This window comes from Anolis carolinensis, chromosome 6 (genome assembly GCF_035594765.1).
Source record: "Anolis carolinensis isolate JA03-04 chromosome 6, rAnoCar3.1.pri, whole genome shotgun sequence".
Classification (NCBI taxonomy): domain Eukaryota; kingdom Metazoa; phylum Chordata; class Lepidosauria; order Squamata; family Dactyloidae; genus Anolis; species Anolis carolinensis.
The window spans coordinates 27,199,450-27,224,718 of NC_085846.1; the positions used below are offsets into that span (position 1 = coordinate 27,199,450).

At 40.0% G+C, this 25,269-nt stretch overlaps 1 protein-coding gene across 3 annotated transcripts in view; it reads left to right on the forward strand.

The window, feature by feature from the left end:
• The window catches only part of skap1 (src kinase associated phosphoprotein 1), a 362,424-nt gene that overhangs the window by 273,941 nt on the left and 63,214 nt on the right, over positions 1 to 25,269 (forward strand). For all 3 annotated transcript variants that reach the window (XM_008113483.3, XM_003222615.4, XM_062957013.1), the window contains 2 exons: positions 96 to 281; positions 19,835 to 19,897. In XM_008113483.3, the coding sequence (XP_008111690.1) occupies positions 96 to 281; positions 19,835 to 19,897 (249 nt within the window). The remainder of the gene's footprint in view (positions 1 to 95; positions 282 to 19,834; positions 19,898 to 25,269) is intronic.

Genomic DNA, 25,269 nt, shown 5'->3' on the forward strand with positions numbered 1-25,269 from the left:
CTCACAATGATTTCTCCTATGAATGTTGGACCTAATGATTGCCTCGTGAGCCTAACACTTTTTCCCTGTCAACTTGCATTTCCTTTTTCTTCCAGATATGAAATCCTTTGTTATCCCTTGTGAGGAGGAAGATGGTGAAAGCCATGACAAAGAGGAGGCCTACGATGACATAGACAGCTTTGACTCCCCCAATGCAACCCTTCATAAGGATACAACTTTGAGTCTGGAGGAGGAGGAGGCCAAAGAAGAGAGTGATGAGTACATTTATGAAATCCTTCCAGGTGAACTGGGTTTCCCTTCTTCTGAAGATGTTATATTCTGAGCCAGATCTTTGATCCTATCTTGGGAAATTCATTATTTTTCCTGCTGGAGGATTCTGAGAGTTTTAATCCAAAAAATTCACATTATTCGTTGCTCTGAAAAGACTCATCCTTCTTATCATTACTATTCTTATTACAGTCACTTTTCCCTGTCCTTGGAGTGTCCATATGAAATCTGGTCTGTAAACTACTTTTGGCTGGAATACATTATTATGCAGATCATTATGAATACTGATGAATGCTCAATATGCAAATGAAAATACTGCCTCCACTTTAAAAACAGCATCTGATGGATCAAAGTCTACAAAAGCCTATTCTAGAAAATTCTTTTCTTTCATATTATGCTGATACACAGTGACATAGCATGTTTTTGAATATATGTATTTGAATATATGTACATATACATACACGCACACACACACATTGTTTACTGTTGGCCCTCTATATCCATGGATTTCGTACCCATGGATTCAGCTATCCACAACTTGAAAATATTTTTTACAAAGAAGCAAATCTTGATTTTGGCATAAATAAGATACACTATTGTATATAATGGAACTTGAGCGTTCACAGATTTTGGTTTTTATTAGGAGGTTCTCGAACCAAACCCCACTGGATACCAAGGATTCACTGTATAAACTGTATATGTGTGTGTATATATATATATATGATTCTTCTCAGCCTCTGGGCTCGAATGCTTCTATTGCTAACTAAGCAGTAGGGTTGGCTACGATGAACAATAAATCTTATTTTAATGAATGCAAATCAAGACATTTTATAGATGTTATTTAATTTTTAACTCTCTTTAACACTTAAACACTTGAAGTTGCAGTTTCTTTTATATTAATACACCAGCAACAACCTAAATCTTACTGCATAAAATAATCTCCTTTCTCACAGTCTTCTCCTCTCAAAACTCAGAACTCTCCCATCTGTGCCTTCATTCAAAACTTAATCTTAATCTTGTTGGACACTTTTATTCTCACTCTCCTCATATTGTTGCAACAGCGCCCCTTACAGCCACTGTAGCAGTCAATCACCTTCCACATAGAAAGTCACGTCATCCTAAATTCTGTACCTCACACTCAGTCTTAATATATCACATATTAGCATGATTGTTGTTATGTGCTTTCATGTTGTTCTGAATTTTGTCAACTTACATCAACTCTCTCATAGGATTTTCTTGGTAGATTTATCCAGAGGAGGTTTTCCATTGCCTCTGAGGTTGAGAGAGGATGGCCTGCCCAAGGTCTGATAGTGTGTTTTCATGGCTTCAAAGCATAGATTCTCAGAACCTAGTCCAACATCCCAAATAGGACACCACAAACAACCTAACATCATGTGTTTTATCTCAGGTAGCAAAACATATCAGACTGGTCCTGACTCCTGCTCTCTTGTTTCCTGAGTTTATTCAGCTTTCTTAAGTGTTGCCAGTCTCTTTTAGTTTTGTGTCATCTGCAACTGCAAAAAAACAGCAGAAGTAAAACAAAGGGGTCATCAAGGAAGCAATGTGGACTCCCCTCACATTGTTTTTTGACATTCCAGAAGGAAAAGGAACTTCCCTTGCCAAACAAGTTGGTGCCATTTGAAGAACAGTTGTGGAGAATAGATTTAGAACTTCAATATGGACAGCAGAGGAAGACATGTACACATCATCTTTGAAAGCTGAAGTTTAGGGAATGCAGTATGCTATGCCAGAATATTAGATTGTATATTTGTATGGAAACCCAGCAGACTAAAAAACAGAAAAGAAAAAACATGAGGATATAGGTGTACTTGGAGGAAGCACTGCAGAAAAGATGCTGTTCACTTTCCCAAGTGTTAAGACACTTATGGCAAATCTATCACATGGTTTGATTGGCAAGGTTTGTTCAAAAGGAAGATGATGCCTTTGTCTTGCTATCAAGCTGAAAGAGTATGGCTTATCCAAGATCACCCATTGGGGTTTCGATGGCCATGTGGGGAGACTGAACCTGCGCCTCAAGAGCGGTAGTCCAATGTTCAAACCACACTGGGTCCATTATAGAATATAGTTTCCTTTTAATGAGAGAGGACCAGAAGCTTTCTGTCTTCCTGGCTTTATTTGCAAATATACAATAAAACGTATGGGAAACAATAAGACAGCAGTTACTGCTCTTGCATTAAATTAGCAAAGAGCCAACTATTGACCTTCTCACAGATCCCTAAGAGCTTCTAGTCCCAATAAAACACAGCTCTTTGCTTCTGTCAAGAATGAAAGTTGCTACAATTTCTCTGCCTCTCCCACTAGCTCTATTTAGTGAGACATTCTGAAGGCAGGGGAGAGATTTCCAGGCCATTAAGGAAAACATCCCTAGTCATTAACACTCTTTTGTCAAGTCCCCGATTATCCCTTAGTTGGTCAGATGAAGCCAATCAAAACAACAGAACTCAAGTCATAACAACATTTCGATGTGAATATTAATTCGCCCTCCTATTAAGACATGGAAGACAAAACCGTCTCACTATCCCTTCCAATGCACTCAGAATGGCAAAGCAGATCTCTTCTAGTCAGATTATAGTTCCTTCAGTTTCTCCATTCAGAAAGTTTGGCATAAACACCTGGAGGGCAGGAAGAATCTATACTTCTGCACAGATCCCATAAGGATGGGTTTCATATTTCTATTGACTCTTGATATGTGAAACATCCCTACTAGAAGGAAACTCCTTCTTTGGAGGCTTTAAAATAGAGGCTGAATGGCCATCTGTCAGGCGTATTTTGATTGTGATTTTCCTGCATTGCAGGGGGTTAGACTAGAAGGCCCATGTGGTCTCTTCCAACTCCCTGACTTTGATTCTCTACTATTCAGAAGAGGATTGCCACACCAGAGAGAAAAGCATTTCAGTGTTATTTTTGGAACTGTTAAATAATCACATGGGCTTTTTCTGTAGGGAAACCTTTCAAATCCACTAGCCCACTTCATAATAGTGCTTGCAAAACAAATTCCTGCAGACAACACAGACAAGGAAACAAAGCCATATAGTGCAGATTTTTTTTTTGTAATGTCTGGCTTGAGAGAGAAATTGTCTTGTCACAGAAGCAAGATGAATTTCAAACCCTGAATATGAGCTGTCCACTGAGATCTACCACATGCTTTTCAGTTTCACTTTTATCTTGTTCTTATTTCCAGATCAGTGGCCAAAGCCAGTCTTATACTGATAAAGCATAATAGATTTTATTTTCCTGCCTTCTCCTCTGTGCTACCCTCATGGCTCAAAAACTGACATCAGAAGGTTGCCCAGCCTGCCACAGCCACTGAAGGGGAGGGGGTTATAGAAGGTTCTAGTGGGGTTCTTCCTATTCCATTTGATTCTGCTGCTTCAAAAGCAGAAATCTGCCAAGGAATCCTGCTCTGAGAGGGAACATGTGGCTATCCAGACTTGTTGGACCATAACTCTAACCATACCTTTGTTGTAGTCCGCTGGCTCAGATGATACATCTGAGTTTTTCCTGTGCTCAGTTACTGAGAATTGAAGAAAGAAAAGTCATACAAAGGTCATACTGACATTTCTCTGCTGCCACGAAATAGAAAAAAAGTGCCTATGCATGCGCATAGAGTGTCTTGCTGCTGGAATCGTGATAGCCAATTTCTCTATACCTGGACGTGTAACATTTGGAATGGGAAAGCATGAGTTCTATGTAGTTTGAACCCTGGCACACAAACACATGCCATACTTTTGTAATGATAAAGCAGCTGTACTTGAATTGCAAAAGCAGTCCCTTCAAGAGAGCTGGTAATAAATGCAAAGACATCAAGTTGACATCATGGTTGCAGGGAATGAGAATGGACTACAGGCTCAGTTGTGCACAAAAGAACTTTGCATTCAGCATAAACTGAATGCAGGAGAACAATGGTATGAGAATACAGAGATGACTCTTAGTGAAAGACAGGCAGAAAGCAACTCCATCATATAGCCTTTTAGCTCACATTTACTTAATTGGATATAGTCTTAGTTGTGGTAACTTCACAGCTTTTTCTCTGCGAAGTCTCTCTCTCTCCCTATGTTGTAGGTCAGAGCTGTGTATGTCACACAACCCCGCTGGGTTGCTGTGAGTTTTTCGGGCTGTATGGCCATGTTCCAGTAGAATATTCTCTTGACGTTTCGACTGCATCTATAACAGGCATCCTCAGACATTTTTTCAGACTGTATTTAAAAACTTTAGAATCAGGACAGTAAATAAAGAACAAGGCTAAAAAAAAAGGGACTTCCAGACAGGAAACAATCAGGGCCAGCTAACACCTCCCAACAAAGAGTTCCCCTAGGCAGGAAGCAGCTAGACTTTGAAGATGCAAGGCTATTCAGTGCTAAGCAAGCTGGCCAACTGCAACATTCACACTTGTCTCAGACAAAAGTTCTTTCTCCCACCCTGGACATTCCACCGATCTATAAACCCCACCGGCCTAGTTTCCAACAGACCTCACAACCTCTGAAGATGTCTGCCATAGATGCAAGCAAAACATCAGGAGAGAATGCTTCTGGAACATGGCCATTTAGCCCGGAAAACTCACACCAGCCCAATGATTCCGGCCATGAAAGCCTTCGACAACACATTGGTACTAGCTTTGTTTTTCTTTGTACATTCTAGGGTTGAGCGTGTAACCCAGCCCAAATTTAGATCTAGATGACTTGATAACTGTGGCAAAGTAGATTCTTTCTATGATCTAACAGACAGTATTCTTCCACCCCATTTCTACCCATCTTTAAACTCAGAGATTCTGAAGACAGGTCTCAATGTAGCTTACAGCTACACCAGCAAACCATTTCTATATCACTTCCCCAAGTCTCCCACCAATGTACTAGAGCAGGCCTGCATACAGGGCAGATCCTCCAAGGAGCTGTGTTTTAATGTTGCAATTTGATTCAATTTTCCACTCTATAAAATTACCCATCATTGTTCGTTGCCTCCTAACAGACACCTTCACTCTTAATTTAACAATCCTATCGAATTCTGCCTCGGAAATTGGAAAAATTTATCACCTGTGAAATTTTATTTTTCCTTGGTTGTATCTGTTTTTGTAAAACTTCATTAGCGACGATGACTTGCTGAGGAAATTATCTTTCTCTCTCCCTCTCTCTACCCTAGTCTCACTCCCTTACATTTTTTTAAAAAAGAAAGGAAGAAACAGTCAACCACAACTGAGATTTTTATTTGCATAATAAAAAACATATTACACAAAAAGAGAAACAAGCACAGCCTCTGATGAATTTTTACTATTGCACCATTGGATCAGACCTGCAGTTCATTCCACATAGCAGCAATGGGGAGTGTATGGCACTCCAGATGTCAGGCTGTAATTCTCATCAGACCTAGGAAAAATAAGAAATTGTGAGCAAAGCCGGTAGTTGCTGTCCAGCAACATCTGGAGAACCATGCATTCTCATCCCTGCCATATAGTTTCCTGTTTCCTAGCATTGAGCAGCCAGATATCAAAGGGAAACTCACAAAGAGAGCATGATATGAACTCCCATGCTTCCCTGAAGTCTAGTCAAAGGAATACTAAAGACTGCATTTTTGACTATCTTCACCACTGTTAATCTTGTCCCCTGTATTTCCATTTAAAGCCATTTTAGATAGTTGCCATCACAAAATCCTGTGGTAATGAATTTGAGAGATTAATTGAAAAGGAGTGCTTTACATTAATCTTAAATCTGCTGATAACTAATGGAGTAATCCCAGTTCCACTGCATTGGCAGGTGCTACACCAGGATTAATGGAAAGGGACAAAAGCTTAGTGTTGAAGCACATGCTTTGCATGTAGAAAGTTATGGTTTCAGTCCCTGGCAAATTAAGCCTGGTAGCTGGTATAATGCAAAAAAATGTATTTCACACTTTTATATGGTTTCTGTCCCCAGTCTGGGTCTAAATCTCTGTCTTGGTCCTAGGTGTTTTTGGTGATATATGGAGAGATGGAATTAAATGTACAAATAGCTCTCAGCCATATCAGGTGCTCAAAACTAAAAGGGAAATATAAGATGCTGAACAAGTGTGTGGCCCCATTAGTGTAGATCAGGATGGAGAAATTGCAGCCATGTACTCCCCAGAACCACTTTAGTGACCTCCTGGGCTTCCCAGGGTTTAAGAAATTGGGAGATACACCAACATTGTGAGTCATATGAATTTTCTGAAACACATGACTTATATAGAAAGCTTGTCAATATCAAGCTAATTCTGAACAGCACCAATGAGAGTTTGTTCATTTCTAACCTGTCTTTTATGAGGCCCCCAGTGGCACAGTGGCTTAAACCGCTGAGCTGCTGAACTTGCTGACCAAAAGGTCAGTGGTTTGAATCCAGGAAGCAGAATGAGTGCCCCCTGTTAGCCCCAGTTTCTGCCAACCTAGCAATTCGAAAACATGCAAATGTGAGTAGATCAATAAGTACTGCTCTGGTGGGGAGGTAACAGCGCTCCATGCAGTCGTGCCAGCCACATGACCTTGGAGGTGTCTATGAACAATGCCGGCTCTTCGGCTTAGAAATGGAGATGAGCACCAACCCCCAGAGTTGGACACAATTAGACTTAATGTCAGGGGAAAACCTTTACCTTTATCCCTAACCTGCCTTTTATAATTAATATTTTAAGCAGCCAATATTTTGGATTTGGACCTGAAATCTCTCCATCCTGCCCTACTCTGTCACCTGAATTAATGTCATAGGATTCATTTATCAGAGTACTTAGACAGTCATAGCAAAACAAAACGTCCTCTGATGCATCAAAGACTAGCAGAATTGTTGTGGAGTAGGCTTCTTTGCTTTGTTGTCTTCTACGTCGTACTTATAGCTGAAAGTGGAACTGTCTTTAACACAGGTGTTGGATTCAATATGTAGACTCCATTCTTCTTGAGCACATGGTCCTGTGCAGTGCTTAAGGACTCATTTTAAACTCTTACTGCCTCCACCAACTACAGTGCGTATATTCCACTTTAACTGTCATGGAAGCACTCTGTGTAAGTCTGGAACTTGTAGTTTAGTGAGGCCCAAGAACTCTCTGTCATCCATAAGCTGCGAATTTAAGGGTTCCATAGGATGCCCTGGCAATTAAAGTGGAATAATGTTGTAACAGTGTTGTGTGTTAAGACTGCAGAGTTCTACCTCTGGACATCATGAGTGTACAGGAGTGAAGAAAGCCAGACTGGCAAGCAAATCAACCTGTTGCTTAGCCACACTGTGGAAGCACAGTTTGCTTGGCAGCACCTTCCAGAGGAAAAAAACATCAGTGGTTTTCTTCCTGAAAGCTTCCATCCATCATAAGCTTTTAGGGGTACTGTGCAACTAGGAAAGCCTGGCATTTAATTATGACATTAATGTTTCAGCTGCAGTCCTCCAGCTTGTCTGCCTTGGATTCCACTGTCTTGGCTTGCTGCCTGAAGGTGAGACCGCTAGAGACCTCTCTGACCCAGTGGCCACTAAAAGCGGATACCCTGCACTGTACAGGACAATTTGTTCAGCTTACAGTTCCACACACAAGAAGTGCTTTCCCTCCCTCCCCATCTTTCATCATAGACCAAGCTCTAAGAAGCTTTTTTGTCCTAAACATTTTATAGCCTAAAGGTAACTTCTCTGAGTTCTGACGCAAAATAAATGCTTTGTATGTAGATTGTCATTCCTTGGCAACTCCAGTTAAGAAGCCCAGTTAGTCACTAATATGGAAGGATTGTTCTTTAAACCCTGGAAAACTACAATTTATCAGAGTAAACAGTAGATCGGGATTGGGTAAGTGCACACTGTAGGTCAGAAGTTGTCACTATAACCCTTAGATTCCCCCCACATACCTGGAAAAGAAATATAGGTGCAAAATGTAGAATTACAACCACTAAAATTCTTCAGGAAGCCCATTTTGGGGATGGACATTTGGGCCAATAGAAGTGATATTTTTGTATAATCAGAGGCAGATGTGCAGTTGTTTCCAGTTTTGAAAAAGTGTTAGGTATGAGTAACCTAAAGGATCAGATCTCACCTGATCTTGGAAGTTAAACAAGGCCGGATCTGGTTAGTATTTGGATGGAAGATCACCAATGACTACCAGGTATTGTTGGCTATATTTTAAAAGAAGGAACTGGCAAGACCACAATTGAACATTTCTCGCCCCAGAAAATCCCAGAAAATTAATGGGATCACCATAAGATGAAAAGTAACATGAAGCACACACATATGGATGAGTATGACTTTCTGTGGTTACCCACACTTGGAGTATAGTGTGGCAAAATGTGACCTAATATAAGGCAGCTTCTTATTATCCTTGCCCAAACCAGTTTTCATTGGTAGGAGAGCATCTACAGCAGAACTTCCACATTGATTGATTTATGTTACAAAGCTTTGCAATAGCTAGTTTATTCAGTGAAGCTGAAGTGGACCTGCTTCCTTGCCTCCGTCCAGTACAACCAGACCGAACAGTTGCTGCTGGACTTTGGAATTAAACCTTCAGTGTTATCTTTATGTGTTTAATGGCCATTAATTGCCTCCACTGTAGAAGCAGAGACAATCTGCACAGGTCCTAGAATCTAGGTTGCTACAAATCACATCCACGTCCTGAGACCTCTTATGTGAAAAAGAGATTTTTGAGCTAGGCCCTGAAGCAGATGGTGGGAGACAAACCAGGTTCAAGTTCACTCCTGTATCCTGTTTTCAGGCCAATGAGTTAACTAGACATTTTTGGTTTCTTTCCTAATTCCTCTTTGGTAGACAAAGTACAATTTCTTCCTTGCTTTCTTTGAGTTCAGTAGATGGTGGACAAGATGGAGGCAGCCAAAAAGACATTTCTGGTGAAATTCGGCTCACTTCAGGCCCAAGGGCATGGACCCAACAAACCACCATGAACTCATTAAGAAGACTTTGCCAATGTGGTTAGCGCATAGCGGCCTGAGAGGAGGAGAAGAGTGCAGAGTTTCCAGTAAAGCTGAAAGTGAAAGCGAGACAGAAGAATTTCCTTGGGGAATTGTCTGGGTCTCACTCTGCTAAACAGCTCTGCCTGGCAATTTGAGCTGCTGGACAGAGAGCAAGAGAGACTGAATACTTACTATCCTTGATCAGGAAGACAAGCAGTTAGTGTTTTCTAACATTGCAAAGAGTATGACTTAAACTGGAAATCTTATGGCCTGGTTCTGGTTCCATTCTAGTGGCCTAATTCTGTGCATCACTGAACATTGTAGTTAACTAGTAGTATCAACTTTCTTGACTGGTCAGGAGTTTTCCCCATTTGTTTTACAGATAAAATTGACTTGCTTTACTCTCATCCCTGCACCATCCCAACTTCTCTTGTGCCTGAAGTTTTTAAGGGGCTACTATGAGACACTCAGAGTACCCGGTGGCGGAGTAGGTTAAACTGCTGGGCTGCTGAACTTGCGGACTGAAAGGTCGGCGGTTCAAATCCGGGGAGCGGTATGAGCTCCCGCTGTTAGCCCTAGTTTCTGCCAACCTAGCAGTTCGAAAACATGTAAATGTGAGTAGATCAATAAATACCGCTCTGGCGGGAAGGTAACAGGGCTCCATGCAGTCATGCCGGCCACATGACCTTGGAGGTCTCTGTGGACAACTCCGGCTCTTCGGCTTAGAAATGGAGATGAGCACCACCCTCCAGAGTCAGACACGACTAGACTTTATGTCAGGGGAAAACCTTTACCTTTACTATACCTCTAATAACCTTTGAGGAATAGCATGATGAAAAACATTAAGAAATGAGCTGTGGTTAGAAGTAACTGATTATATAGTAGCAAATTTCAAAGTACAAGTGCCTTATGGCAGTAAAAAAATGGACAGCTTTATCAGTCTACAGCTAATTTCTGGGAAAAGTCACAATCACTTGGTGCTAGGTACTGTGAGGACTACAGCTATGGGAACAGGGAAGTATGGCATAGTGGCAGGTGATGTCAGTCTCTGCTACTTGGAATGTCCTAGTGGTATGATGCTGTGAGCCCTGTTTCAGCTACAAAGTGGCAAATAACATAGGCAGTCTATGGACATTTGGGAGCAGCCCCACAAACACAGAGACTTGGTCCATAGGCTCAGAGCAAAATCTAATGGAAAATTCTTCTTTATGAGTGCCATTTAAATGAATTTACAATTGCTTGATTTTTCCTACTCAATTCCTTAAAGCAGGAGTGAAAACTCTTGTCTTCCCAAATATTGTTGGGCATCAATTCCAGTCATATATCACAGTTGAGTATGATGGCTAAGGAGTCTCTGAACTGTGGTTCAGTTCTTGCCTCCAGTTGCTCAACTCTACCCTTAAATCATAGGGCAATTTCCCTGCCTCTTACATGTGCTGTGGGAAGTTAAATATGGTCAAGCCTGCTAAGCCCCCCCCCCCCCCCCTAAGAAATACCAGGCAATGCTGGCTTTATTACAGAAGAAAGCGACAGCAAACTACCTCTTGGTTAAAAATACTGGCTCTTTACATGAATTGCCCTCATAACTGTTTCTACAAACAGCTCACCCAGGAGCAGTTCTAAATTAACGCACAACCCTTTTCTACCCCTGCCACCCCCACCACCCCCAACCTGTTTTTCTTTCTGCCGGAACACCAAGTGTGCAAAGTGAAAACACTTGATTTGGGATCCAGTTAAAACTCCAAGAAGTACAACTTTGTTGCCAAACATGCAGACACTCCCTCATAGAGTCTGTTAATGCAGAAGGACCTTGTGTAGATGAATATGAGTATGGAATGGGTTGCTGCTTCAACCACTGTGTGCGCGCCCACCTTCAAGTCGCCTGTTGACTTATAGCAACCTCATTAATTTCAAAGAATTTCCTTAGCCAAAGAATACTCAGAGGTGGTTTTGCCAATTCCTTCCTCTGAAATAGAGCACTTGGTATACATTCATGGTCTACCATCCAAGCACTAACCAGAGCTGACTATGTTTGATGTCTAAGATTAGACAGGATCTGGTGCTTTTAGGGTGGGATATACAGTAATACATCTCATGCATTGCTGTGTCAGGAAGATGGTTTTGCTCATGGAACATAATGCACATAGTGGTGACATCTCAGAGATGCTTCCTTCCTCTGTTACTAGTTGAAAAAGCCAGCTAGTTGGGAGTGGATGGGTGGGGAAAAGAGCAGCAGCCTTTTGTCTCAGTACAACATACGGCTGACCCTGAACAGCAGCTTGGGCTGCAAAAACTGACCTCAAAGTCCCAGTACTCAGTAAGACAAGAGCAACCCTGTGTGTTCCATTTCCTCTCCCATTTTTGCATAGCATTTCCTGAAAGGATATTAATCTATCCTTGATTGTTCTATTATTATTATTGCTTTCTCTACTCCCCTCCCCCTTCTTCTTTTCTCCCCCTCCCCCCATTTTTAATAATTGCAAGAAGATAACATTTACAGTTCTCCTGCACAGATCTACAGAGCAGGGAAGTGGTGTGGGGGAGGCTTTCTCAATAATTTATTTTAAAATCAATGCTAATGAGGTTGCCTCTTGTTGTTGGCCTGGGTTTTACAATCAAGGCTGATTTATTTAGAAAAGATCTTTGATGCCACTTTCCCGTCTAACGGCGAGGGTGAAGCAGGGCAGGGGGAGCTGTTTCTGTGACCCTCCAACTTCAGATCCAATTCTGAATTCACTGAGGGATGACCCTGACCCAATTTGCATTGATTTGAATGAAGGGTAAGAGACAGCTGTGCCCTAGACAAAAGTGGTGGTGGAGAAAAGCTTTGCCTTCCAGAAAGTGAGACATGCCAGGTTGTCCTGTGCGCTTTGCACTTATCAAATGACCTCAGGGAGAAAAGTCCCTGTGGCTGATTAGACTTGCATCAAACCACCTGTCACAAATCACTTGTGTTCACTGAAAACTAGAGCTCAGTGGTGAATGTCAACTGTGTTTCATATTGAAAGCAGAATTTACAATTTTATGAATTCCAGCTTTTATTTTCGTTTTTCAAAAGCGGGATTCTAGCCCATAGGACTGCAAAAAAGACTGACAATGCCTCATTGAACTTCAGAAGGCTGATTTGAATGGAACTCCCATGGATCAGAGTTCATAGTTTCCCTTTGCTTCTTCCTTGGACTAATCCAGGATAACTCAATACAGTATAAATGCATTGTTGATACATTTGCTCAGTTGAAAAATTCAGGTATCTGTACTGCTTACCATACCTACCTGATCATCAGTATTTTAGTAACTTTGGTTTTTTACAAAAAAAAATAGGCACAGAAACACTTTTGAAGTATTAAATATATGCCATATATAACCCTAACACCCCCCTCATAAATATAATAGTGTCAACTAGCATAAACAAAGTAGAGTCAGGGAAGCTATACGCCTCACCTCTATGTCAAACATCAGCAGAAAATGAAATACTACATTAAATACATAACATGCAGCTGTGCTCCCGAGAAAGGGGCTGAGAAATTGCAACTTGGAATTTGAGTTTAAGACAACCACACATGGATAGAAAAAACTGGTTTTAAATCATTGCAACCATTTGAAGCATTTGAAAAAAAATCTCTTCCCTTACAAGCTAAAAAGCAAAACTGTTGATGTCAAGGGGAGAACTCTTTTTAAAAAAAAAATCCAGTAGGAGAAAAACATGGATTTTGTTTAAAGCAACTTTAAAGATGCAAGTTGATTTAAAAGAGAAAGAGAGACTTCAAATTTCCTAAAATATCCTTCAACTGTTCCAACCTACGCTTATCTTCCTGGGTTGCTGATGTCAACTACTACTCTCTATTTCTCTATTAACATGGCTTTGGGTGCATGTACACTGTAGTATTAATGCAGTTCAACACCACTTTAACTGCCACGGCTGAATGCCATGCAATCATGAGAGGTGTCGTTTGGTGAGCCTTCAGCACTATTTTGGCAAAGAAAGTTAAAGACATTGTGTAACTACCGCTTCATGATTTTATAACACTGAGTCATGGCAATTAAAGTAGGGTCAAACTGCATTATTCAACAATGTAGATGTGTGCATCCTTTTCTCCCAGAGAGCCTGGTGCCAACTATGGTTCCTTACATGCTCCCCTTAGTTTTGTAGAACAGAGAGTTCTTTTTTTCCCTTATCACAGTACCTTTCCTGTAATAACTTTATTAGTTTGCCAACTGAAGGGTATCAGTGTGTTTGGTTTCCATGGTCTGCTGCTCCAGGCATCCTAATATTGTAGAGTTCTGAGTTCAGTTACCATCCACTGTGCATAAGGGAGGTGCAGGAATTCCCAGTTACTGGGGGATCCAAGTTGGAAAGGAGCTTGCATCATGTGTGTAAAGAATAGCAGAGACTATCTAAAACCGATCTTTTTCACTCGTTGATAAGAACTCACATACTGCAGACAGGTACTGCAGACAACAGGTACTGCAGACAACAAACTTAAGGGGGAATGGATAGAAGGAAAGATTTAAGCCACATTTAATTACTTATGGGAATAAAAAAGAAAGTGAAGCACAGCTATCTATATATATAAAAGAGTGATGGCATCAGGGCAGCGGACAAAACAACAAAACTACAGGCCCCACAACCTTGAAATTTAGCAATACAACCCGTCATCCACGGCTCTAGGTTGATACAACAAAAAGAAAAGAAAATTAAAGTCCTAATTAGAGGGAGAGGAATAATTGTTTTTATCCAATTGCTGCCAGTTAGAAGGCTAAGCTCCGCCCACTTGGTCTCCTAGCAATGGACTCAGCCCAGGGGACAGGCAGAGTTAGGCTTCACTTAGGCCTCTTCCACAGATTATCTAATTTGCACTGGATTATAAGGCAGTGTAGACTCAAGGCCCTTCCACACAGCTATATAACCCATTTAGAAACTTAAATTATCTGCTTTGAACTGGATAATCTTGACTCCACACTGCCATATAATCCACTTCAGTGTGCATTTTATACAGCTGTGAAGAAGGGGCCTCATATAATCCAGTTCTAAGCAGATAATATAACATTATCAATATACAGTAGTGTCTCACTTATCCAACACAATCAGGGCTAACACCTCCCAACAAACTATTCCCATCACCAAAGTCTGTCAAATCCTTTGTTTTCTGAGGGCCACAGATAGTAGAAGCACATAAAATATCTCAAACAACACCACTCTGAAAACAAGGGAATTCCAGACAGGAAACAATCCGGGCCAGCTAACACCTCCCAACAAAAAATTCACTCAGGGAGGAACCAGCCAGGCTTTAAAGCTGCAAGGCCATTACATGCTACTCATTTTCCCTAATTGCAGCATTCATACTTGCCTCCAACAGACAAAAAAAATCAGAAATATTCACAACCTTTAGGAAATAATATCCCCTGATGGTGCAGCGTGTTAAAGCGCTGAGCTGCTGAACTTCTGGACCAAAAGGCCGCAGGTTTGAACTGGGGGAGCGGAGAGAGCCCCCACTGTTAGCCCCAGCTTTTGCCAACCCAGAAGTTCAAAAACATGCAAACGAGAGTAGATGAATAGGTACTGCTCCGGCCGGAAGGTAACGGCGCTCCATGCAGTCATGCCAGCCACATGACTTTGGAGGAGTCTATGGACAACGCTGGCTCTTCAGCTTAGAAATGGAGATGAGCACCAATCCCCAGAGTCAGAAATGACTGGACTTAATGTCAGGGGAAAACCTTTACCCTTTACCTTAACTACCACCAATTCCTCAATACTTTATTTCCCATACCACCATACTTCGCCACAGCAACGCGTGGCCGGGCACAGCTAGTATACTATATAGTAGCAACCATCTTAATTAACCCTTAAGTGTTTAAATCAAGAACCAAGAGATTTGAATCCTGGTAATAGATGGAATGAGTAATAAAAGATAGGATGGGAGAGTGCTCTGATTCAGAGTTTGTGGGGAAAGAGTTTCTTTCCTCATCTAATTACAGGCAGTCCCCAAGTTACGAACAAAATAAGCTCTGTAGGTTTGTTCTTAAGTTGAATTTGTATGTAAGTTAGAACAGGTACATTTTTAAAGTGTATTTATTTATCGTGTCAGAAGCAAATTGAGATTACAGTTATAATGTATAAAAACCACAAAGTTAAAAACTTGGCATTATGCTAAATTTCCTTTGACCAGAAGCTGGCCACTTCGAGTGCCTCTGGTGTCGCTGTGCATGTGGCAGGGCTCAGAGTGCATTGTAGTAAGTGGTCTGTGGTTTGTTCTTCTCTGCACTCGCATGTCATGGACCACTTTTTTAGCCCTATTTCTTAAGATTGGCTCTGCATCTCATGGTCACAAAGCACAGTCTGTTCAGTGCCTTCCAAGTCACCCAGTCTTCTGTGTGCCCAGGAGGGAGTTTCTCATCTGGTATCAGCCACTGATTGAGGTTACGGGTTTTTACCTGCCACTTTTGGACCCTCGCTTGCTGAGGTGTTCCTGAGAGTATATCTGTAGATCTTAGAAAGCTGTTTCATGATTTAAGTTGTTGGCATGCTGGCCAATATCCAAACAGAGAATGGGCTGGAGATGTCAATGCCTTGGTCCTTTCATTGCTGGCTGCTTCTTCCCGGCAGTTGTCAAGTAGTGCCATACCGGCTGAACAGTATAATTTCTGCAGCGGTGTTGGATGTAGACATCCTGTGATAATGCGGCACATCTCATTAAGAGCCACACCCACTTTTTTAACATGGTGAGATGTATTCCATACTGGGCGTGCATACTCATCAGCAACATATAACTCTTTTAAGTGTAACTCCAGCCATACATACAACACATACATACATACATACATACATACATACATACATACATACGCGCTTTGGATAGCATAGGGAAGGGTTAACACCCCTGTGGTGTTTGTTTTTCTGTCTGTGCCCCTGTTCAGAAGATCTCGCCTCACTTTCTGTTCATGTGATAATTGAATTTTGAAAAATTCGGCTTGTGGAAACAAGGATTGATGTTAAAGCTTGAGTTGAGATACCTTTCCCCACGACAACGCTTTCAGAAGTGAATTTCCCTTCTTAGGGGTAGATTTCTCTTACTTCCTGTTGTCTTACTCTCGTTTGTAACTATGAATCATTTGTAAGTCGGATGTTTGTAACTCAGGGAACTTACAAAACTACAACTCCCATGATTCCATAACATTGAAATATGGTAGTTAAAATGGTGTCAAACTTCATTAATTCTACAGTGTAGATGCATCTTAGGAAGATTTTTTTTCTCACCAGCATGGAAGTTCTTTATTTTCCTCCATGTCTATGTATGTAATTACATTCAATCATATTTTTCTTTAAAAGCATGATAAGGAGGCTGTGGGCAGTCTGAAAAATCTCTGGACTTCATCGCCACCGTGTGTTATTATGGACACAAGAATGTATGATTCCATGATTATAAATATCTGTGGCAGCCAAATGGAATAATGCTTCCATTTTCAGAAGCTTGATAAAGAATACCTACTAGCTACCTCATACTGGTATCAAAGAAGTCAGCTTCAATAATGGTGATAATTTACTGCCTGAGTGCAGCCACCTCTTTTCCCCATCCAATTTCTCTATTTTGAATGTAAATATCAGTTTATCAACTAATAAATTACCACACTGTCTTATAATCAGAAAAAAATAATTCTGCATCTGCACTTAATCAGAAATCTGGATAGGGGAAAGAATGGAAAAAATCCATATTTACAACTTTTGCAGATGACCAGTTCACCAAGTGTTTACAGACACCTTGTGTTATGTTACCACTTCATCAATGTTTGTGTATATTTATCCCGTGTTTTCTATTAGTCTCTTAACCCCGGCTTCCTTCTGGATTCCTTTCTCTCCTTCTGTTAAGTCGGTCCTTCCGCATCTCCCTCCCTTTTCCTCTTTACATGGCCTCCATCATCTCCTGACAGTGTGTTTCATTCATTGTCTTTCTTTAGTGAAACCGGAGATACTTGTCAAAGCTAAGGAAGCTTTCCCGCTTGTGTTATGCTTATAAAGTGCCATGTAAATTTACGATGCTATAACAAGTGATTGCTATTACTGCCTTAAATAACAATTGATAGGTTTATGGGGCATGTTTTAAAATATTACCTTCCTCTGCTAGCAGGTGATAACCCATTTTCCCTTCCTTTTCTATATGTTAAGCTTTGGTATATAGGTTGTTGTTGCCAGACAGAAAAAGAAGTAAGGGCTGTTTGTAATGTTACTACACAAAAGGCTGCTACCGAATATATAGTCTGCATGTCTTAGGGAGTAAATTGGATTGGCCAAACTGCTTGTACGTTTCCAGGGTCATGTGGCCAGGAGGTGTTGCAATGATGTACTTAATAAATCCATCTTGCCAGATAAACTCATGTGGAATCTGGGATTCACTACATAGGTATGCTGAGCAATCAATAGTAGTCATTTGACAGCAGTCATATCACTGCATTAACTGTTGGTTCACCCCTTAGGTGGTGTGTGTAGTGGTGCTTACTTACTTACTTACTTACTTACTTAGGCAATCCCTCATTGTCTGAGTATGATGGCCTTCCAAGTGTAATGTCTTGGCGGTGGGTTCGTAGGTGACTGTAGAGCCCTATTCTTGACCCGCATGTTCTTCCACAGTGAGGACATCAGTTTCCAGGTGGAAGGCAGTCCTGGTCAGGGTTGGCTTGATGCACTTTCCTCTTGGCACGTTTCTCCTTTTCACCCTCCAAATTCCACAGCACTGCTGGTCACAGCTGACCGCCAGCTAGAGCGCTCAAGGGCCAAGGCTTCCCAGTTCTCAGTGTCTATGCCATAGTTTTTAAGGTTAGTTTTAAGCACATCTTTAAATCTCTTTTCATATTCACCAACATTTTGTTTTCCATTCTTGAGTTGGGAGTATAGTAACAACTTTGGGATCGGCCATTCGAACAATGTGGCCAGTCCAGCGGAGTTCATGGCGTGGGAGCATCACTTCAATGCTTCCATTCAATAGCCCTGTGCTTATCAGCATGCAGTAATCATATCAGTAACCCTGTCCATTTGGAGTTTAGTAATATGAGGCCAATTATATAACACTCATACTTTTCTCCAGAGTTTCCCTGTTTCTCTTTCTAATCCACACCTAATCCCCGCCTTTTTTATCATTTCTGTTGTAAGCTTGTCATCAGGGGATTGTCTCTTTAAAGAGTTTAGCAAATGTTAGGCATTTAATAAATTCATCATCAGGAAGAGCAAAACTTTAGATGGTTTAGAGAGCTTCACATACATTATTTCGGTCAGTCCTTACAATAATCTGGTACGGTACATAAGTAATTATATTGCCTGTGGGGACAGAGACTTGGAGATGAAGGGAGATAAAGAGGAATACAAATCACTCATAATAATAATCACAGTGGGATCTTCATCTACAGAGTAAATCCAGCTTCATGACTTACCCTGCACACATTCAGTCTTGCAAAGTCAAAAGCTACATTAGCTTTGAGTCTCAAGTCTTTTTTTGGTGGCCTATCCCATGTGTACATTTATTAATTTATTATGAGACGTATGTTGAGATCACCTTTGGGACACCTTTGGGCCAAGAGGAAATAAGTAAATGCCATATAGAAAAAAAGGAAATAAGAATGAATGACCTTTTTCTAATTTATATGCTCCTCCTTCACCTTATCAAAAATCCCATAAACAGCTACAGGGATATTTTGTTGGTGATAGTGTGGACATGGAACAGTAGACAGATAGCAGAATTAGCTTTTCTGGAAATTGTCAGAACATTTTTCAGAACCTGTTTTAGATGCGTTTCTGGATGGACAGCTCCAAGCACTACTAATCAAATGATGAAGTTGCTTTTCTTCTTTTCTTTCTTTCCATTAAAAATTACTTTTTATGGAAGGAAAATATAGGAAAAGTGGTAATAAAGAAGAGAAGGTTACAAGCAGAAGATACTTTCAAACACATAGGTCTAACTGAAAAAAACTTTGTACTTACAGTATTTTTTGAAAATCCTCTTTAAAATATTTTATTAACACTCACTCGCACATATTGCAAACATAAAATAATATTAAATGGATACTGCAACATTTACATACTACTACACACTATGCTACACATTACACAGGGAAGGATAACATTATTTTCCCTCCCTTCATGAGAGGCTACATTTAGTATATTTAAACTGCTTTTATGTGATATCTTCTACTAATTACATTTTATACAAAGTTGTACCTTTTCACCATTGTTATGTATATCTTCACAAAGTAACAAATCTATTACAATATTTTGAAAATTGACCAATGATTTTTCTTTGCGGAGCATTGCTAATTCATACATTTTAACCACTCAGTCTTCTTTTGTTGGTGCAATTAGGTCTTTGAATATAAATGATTTTTGGAGGTGTAATCATGTATTGAAGTATTCTTCCATATTTCTTCTTCAACTGATTTTTTTTGCATAATCCAAATAATATTCCCCCAATTCTTTAATGAAATACCACATCAGTTTGAAACTATATGAGGGGGCAACTAATGCCTGAAATGCTTTAATATTTCTTAAAATAAATTATTTTAGGATTGGTAGCCTTAAATATTTATATTTTTGTTTGTGAAAATTCTGAAATTGGTTTTGCGTGTAAAGCAAAAATTATAATGTGCCATGACTGGCTTACTAGATTTATTTTCTTTCTTATTCCATAGATGAAGAGCTTGACTTCCCCCCTCCCTTTGATGAAGAGGATGCTGGAAATGCAGAGAAGACAAGTAAGTGATCTGCACTCAGTGCAGTTGTAATCATTTTGCATAGTTTTTAGAGACCAAAAATATACTTTCCCTTGACCATCACACGAAACTGAGAGCTTGAATAGATGGAATGTTTCTTTAATTCTGGCACAGGTTATTAGCATGCTGTATAATTGAAAATGTGAAAGTAAGTGTACAGTGGTTTGAGTGTTGAGTTACAACTCTGAAGATATGGCTTTAAATGCTCACTCAGCCATAGAAACCTCCTGGGTGACCTTGGGCAAGTGTTCTCAGCCTCAGAAAAACCCAAAACCCAAATCCCCTGAACAAATCTTGCAAAAAAATAACCCCTGTGATAGGTTCACCTTAGGGTTACCATAAATTGGAAATGACTTGAAAGCACACCTCAACAGTAACAAGAATTTAAACACGTAAGAGAAAAGTATACAATTGCACAAACCTTCAGCAATCAGTAATATTTTCTTAACATACTTCTCTCCTGCTGTCTACTACCTTTATCTTGTTGTTTGAGATGTAATTTTTCCACTTCCCCTGCTGAGTGTATGTGAATCATCTTATTCTACCCAAGATCAACCTTGTTCAGGAAAAAAAACTACTGAAAAGACTTTTAGGAAGAATTTACCTTATAAAATTCAAGCAACAGAAGGCAGTAAGAGAGGAAAGAGCAACTATAAAATGAGAAAAGCAAATAAAGAAAAGTTAAAGAATACAAAAGTGAAAAGGTCAGGGAAAGAAGGAACTGGATGGAGAAGTACTGCAAAAGCAACAAGAGGACAATAGAAAAAAACATAACCACCTATTCTAAAAAGACAAGACAACAAGGAAGGTTTGTTGCCAGGGAAGCTGGCCCTTTCTTTCACCTCCTATAGGGATCCCGCCCTTCCAGAGTCTCTAGGGAGGTAGCCTTCATCTTCTTCCTTCTTGCCTTTTCCTTCAGTTTTCAAGCCATGGAAGAGCAAGTGGAAGGCCTGTTTCCTGGACTGTTCCAGGCCGCACCTATCTGCCACCCTCCTTCTCTTCTCACCAACCCACCTGCTTCTCCCCATGCCAAAACTTGTGGACCTGGTTCAGGAAAGAAGCACTTAGATGGAGCTGCGTTGAGCTTCCTGCAGTTCTGGGTGTTGTCTTTTGCTTGTGGACAGGAAAGAGCAACACACAAAAAAACCTGGCTCACTAAGGGCATTTTTAACCTCTTCGTGGAAGCCAAAGAGATAACTGTAGTTTCTATATTAAGATGTTGGGGAAGTCTGGACAAGACTTTACAAGGACACTGTATTGCTGGGCTTAATTAGGTACTAGGTCTCAAATCTGACAAAAGCTATCCAAAGGTACCCTCTATGAGCAAATGGTTGTGACTGGTTCCCTTTCCAGGCTAGTGCCTTTGAAATTTGAAATCTTGAGCTCCTGCTTCTTACTTTGCCCCTTTCCCCCTCCAGATCCTCCCTGGTTCTGGCACTGGGGCCACAAGGTAATTCCATATAAGATCGTTAATCTACTTCCTGAGATTCAGCAAAATGGGAAAATTGAATAGGGTTTAGTGGGGAATAATTAATTGTTCAAGGCTTAAGGGGTGTTTCAAATGCATCTAAAGTTTATTCATTTTTACAGCTATATCTGGCTATTCCCATTCGGTTTTGACAGATCATCCCACAGTGAACCCACAGAATAATTATTCCCAGTTGCCAGGCGAAGCAAGACACTTCACCTGGCCTTTATGATGAGGCCCTCTGGTCCCCATAGCACTACACTGTTATAGCTCTATTGTTCTGCTTTAACTGTTGTGACAACGTTCTGTGGAATTCTAGGGAATAATAATAATAATAATAATAATAATAATAATAATAATAATAATATCAACATTATAACTCGCCACCATCTCTACAAAGGGACTTGCAAGCAGGACCAAGCCCAGGATAGACAACAAAATTCGCCAACTAAAAACATAGTTAAAAACATAATAACATATAACAGTCCAATTAAAGCACAATTTAAAAACAGCAAAATATATATTAAAAAATAGTGTTAAAGCTATATCAAACAAAACTCAACAAACTAGCAACCAGGAATACTTTAGGCATGATCAGACTGGAGAGGGCTGGGCATGGACTTGTGTAAAAAGCAAACTATAGGACCAGGGCGACAGGTAAAGTGCCGAGTACAACCTTATTGGTAAACTAGGATTGGGCATTCATGAGCAGGCACTAACTGTCAACCTTACAACCTTATTGGTAAACTGTAGTTTAATGAGGGCCAGGATCTCTCTAGCTGGGAATTCTAAATGCTTTTCCCTAAACTGCAAATCCTGGGGTTCCCTAGGATCTTGCCATGGCAGGTAATGTGGAATAATAGCACTATAACAGTGTAGTGTGATAAGGCCCTTAGTCTATGAAGGCTTATGCTACCAACATTGTTCTCATAGTTAGTCTCTGAGATCCCTTTGCAAACTAATATGTCCTGTCTCTGTTAGAGATTTTGCCTATCTCTCGGCTAGTCCTTCTCTAGGTTGATGTTTTATTGTTGATTGATTTGCTTTATTGTTTTTGCTTTGATTTTATACTGTTGTGTCCGGGCATGGCCCCATGTAAGCCGCCCCGAGTCCCTTCGGGGTGATGGGGTGGGGTATAAGAATAAAGTTGTTGTTATTATTAGTAGTAGTAGTAGTAGTATTAGGCTATACTTTTGCTATCTTCACCTTTTCTCATCTACCTTCTATCAGAGACAAGCCTCAGTTTGTATCTAATAGAAATATATATATTCATAACCTGTTAAGATTATTATTCCAATATGGTTAAATATTGGTGCAGAGCAGTAAAAAACGCAGAAGACTAGGGGTTTATGTGAGCAGAGGTAAAAAGGAAATAAACAATAAGACAAAATATCCAGTCTCCCTTTCCCTTTAAAAGGTCATGCGCATAAAATAAACATCAGAGACATCAAATAAAATAGCAAAAATATGTTTACTCACAATCTTGTATGATGATGGTCATACAGGCAAAAACATCTTAGTTCCAAAAGAAAAACAGTTCAGGATACTACATATCTCTTAACAAAGAGGAACATCAGCATGGCATGGTCAGGAGCGAAGAGGAAGAGACAGAAAGAGGCATCTGTACATCACTTCCTATGTGTCCCCAGAAAGGATACTCCCATTTCCCATTTCATATGCAAAAAACCCCTAAATAGTGGCTTCAACTCTGGAATGCAGCTTGGCTCAGGTTACTAAGCAACAAACATAACTAACTACATAAACCATCCCACATTGAAAATGCATGCATGATTGCTTAGATAACCCAACAGTATCTTCCCTGAGATGTATGGATGGAGTGCAGTTTATTCTGTACTAAGGAAATATACCCTGAGGTGGTACTTTTCATATGCTCAGAACAAATTTGCTTTGTATGATTCCTTTGTTCGAAGGCCAAACATCAGCACAGCAAGTAGTTTTTCAAGTCAGATCCTTCTTGAAATAAACACTGTGCTGATGAATTCACCTGAATAAGCTTGAAATTCCTTTTCCACACTTCCTCCCCACACTATCACTTTTAAAAATGATTTTAATGGGTTCTATTATCCTTTTATTGTTATTTTATGTTATTATATCCATGTAAATCACCTTAAATGAAAGAAGGGACACTATATAAGCAAATTATTGTAATCATCTTCATTTCTTTTTTCTCTCAAACACTTCCGTAACCTAACTGCATGATGTAGAATTTAATTGTTTAGCAGCTCATGTTTAGCAACTCTTCCCTTCTCTTTTAAATTGCAAAGAACTGAAAAGTATTAAGAAACTTTGCTGTGTTCTACTAAATGGGGGAGTGAGGGGAAGATGTGTGTGTGTGTGTGTATTTTAACTAGATCACCAATGATTTTACATAAAACAACAGTTTAGGCCAGGGGTCCCCACACTTTTTAAACAGGGGACCAGTTCACGGTCCCTCAGTCCATTGAAGGGCCTGATTATATTTTAATAAAACTATGAACAAATTCCTAGGCACACTGCAGATATCTTATTTTGAAGTAAACAAACAAAACAGAAACAAATCCAGCCTCAATGTTAATAATAATCATAATAATTATAATAAAAATAATAAAGAGGGTTGGAAGAGACCCCTTCTGCCTTTGTGTACCAAAAGCACAAACAAAGCACTCCTGACAGATGGCCTCCCAGCCTCAATGTTGTTAACAACAACAACAACAACAACAACAACAATAATAATGAATCACACAGTCCTAAATACTTGGGAAGTGTTCGACTTGTGATTTTGTAATACAAAATCCAGCATATATATCTCATTTGCTGTGTTATACTGTGTCTTTGTGTCAATAATAATAATAATAATAATAATAATAATAATAATAATAATAATAATAATAATAATAAAGAGGGTTGGAAAAAACCCCTTGGGCTATTTAGTCCAACCCCCTTCTGTCTTTGTGCACCAAAAGCACAAGCAAAGCACTTCTGACAGATGGCTTCCCATCCTCAATGTTAATAATAATAATAATAATTACTACTACTACTATTACTACTTGGGAAGTGTTCAACTTGTGATTTCGTGATACAAAATCCAGCATATACATCTCATTTGCTGTGTCATACTATGTCTTTGTGTCAATAATAATAATAATAATAATACCAAAGAGGGTTGGAAGAGACCCCTTGGGCCATTTAGTCCAATCCCCTTCTGCCTTTGTGCACTAAAAGCATAAGCAAAGCACCTCTGACAGATGACCACCCAGCCTCAATGTTGTTAATAATAATAATAATAATAATAATAATAATAATAATAATAATAATAATAATAATAAATCACACAGTCCTAAACACTTGGGAAGTGTTCAACTTGTGATTTTGTGATACAAAATCCAGCTTATATATCTCATTTGCTGTGTTACACTGTGTCTTTGTGTCAATAATAATAATAAAGAGGGTTGGAAGAGACCCCTTGAGCCATATAGTCCACCCCCTTTCTGTCTTTGTGCACCAAAAGTACTGGCAAAGCACCCCTTAATAATTAATTATTAATTAAAAATAATTAAAATGCCATTATAAACAAGCAAAGCTTTGGAAGGCGCGCACCAGGCGAGGGAGGAGGTGGGAAAGGTGCACGCCTTTCCTCCTCCCTTGTGCCCCATGCGCCTTCCACAACAGAGGAGGAGGAAGCCACTGCTGCAGGGACCGGATGTGGCTTCGATGGGCCGCATGTGGCCCCCGGGCCTTCGTTTGGGGACCCCTGGTTTAGGCAATACTAAAAGCTATTGTTCAGATACAGTACAACTCTCAGATCTGCGGGACCAGTACCTGCAGTTTCATTTGACAAAATATGTCCTTTCTAAACATTTTCAAGGTCCTCCAGCACAATTCCATT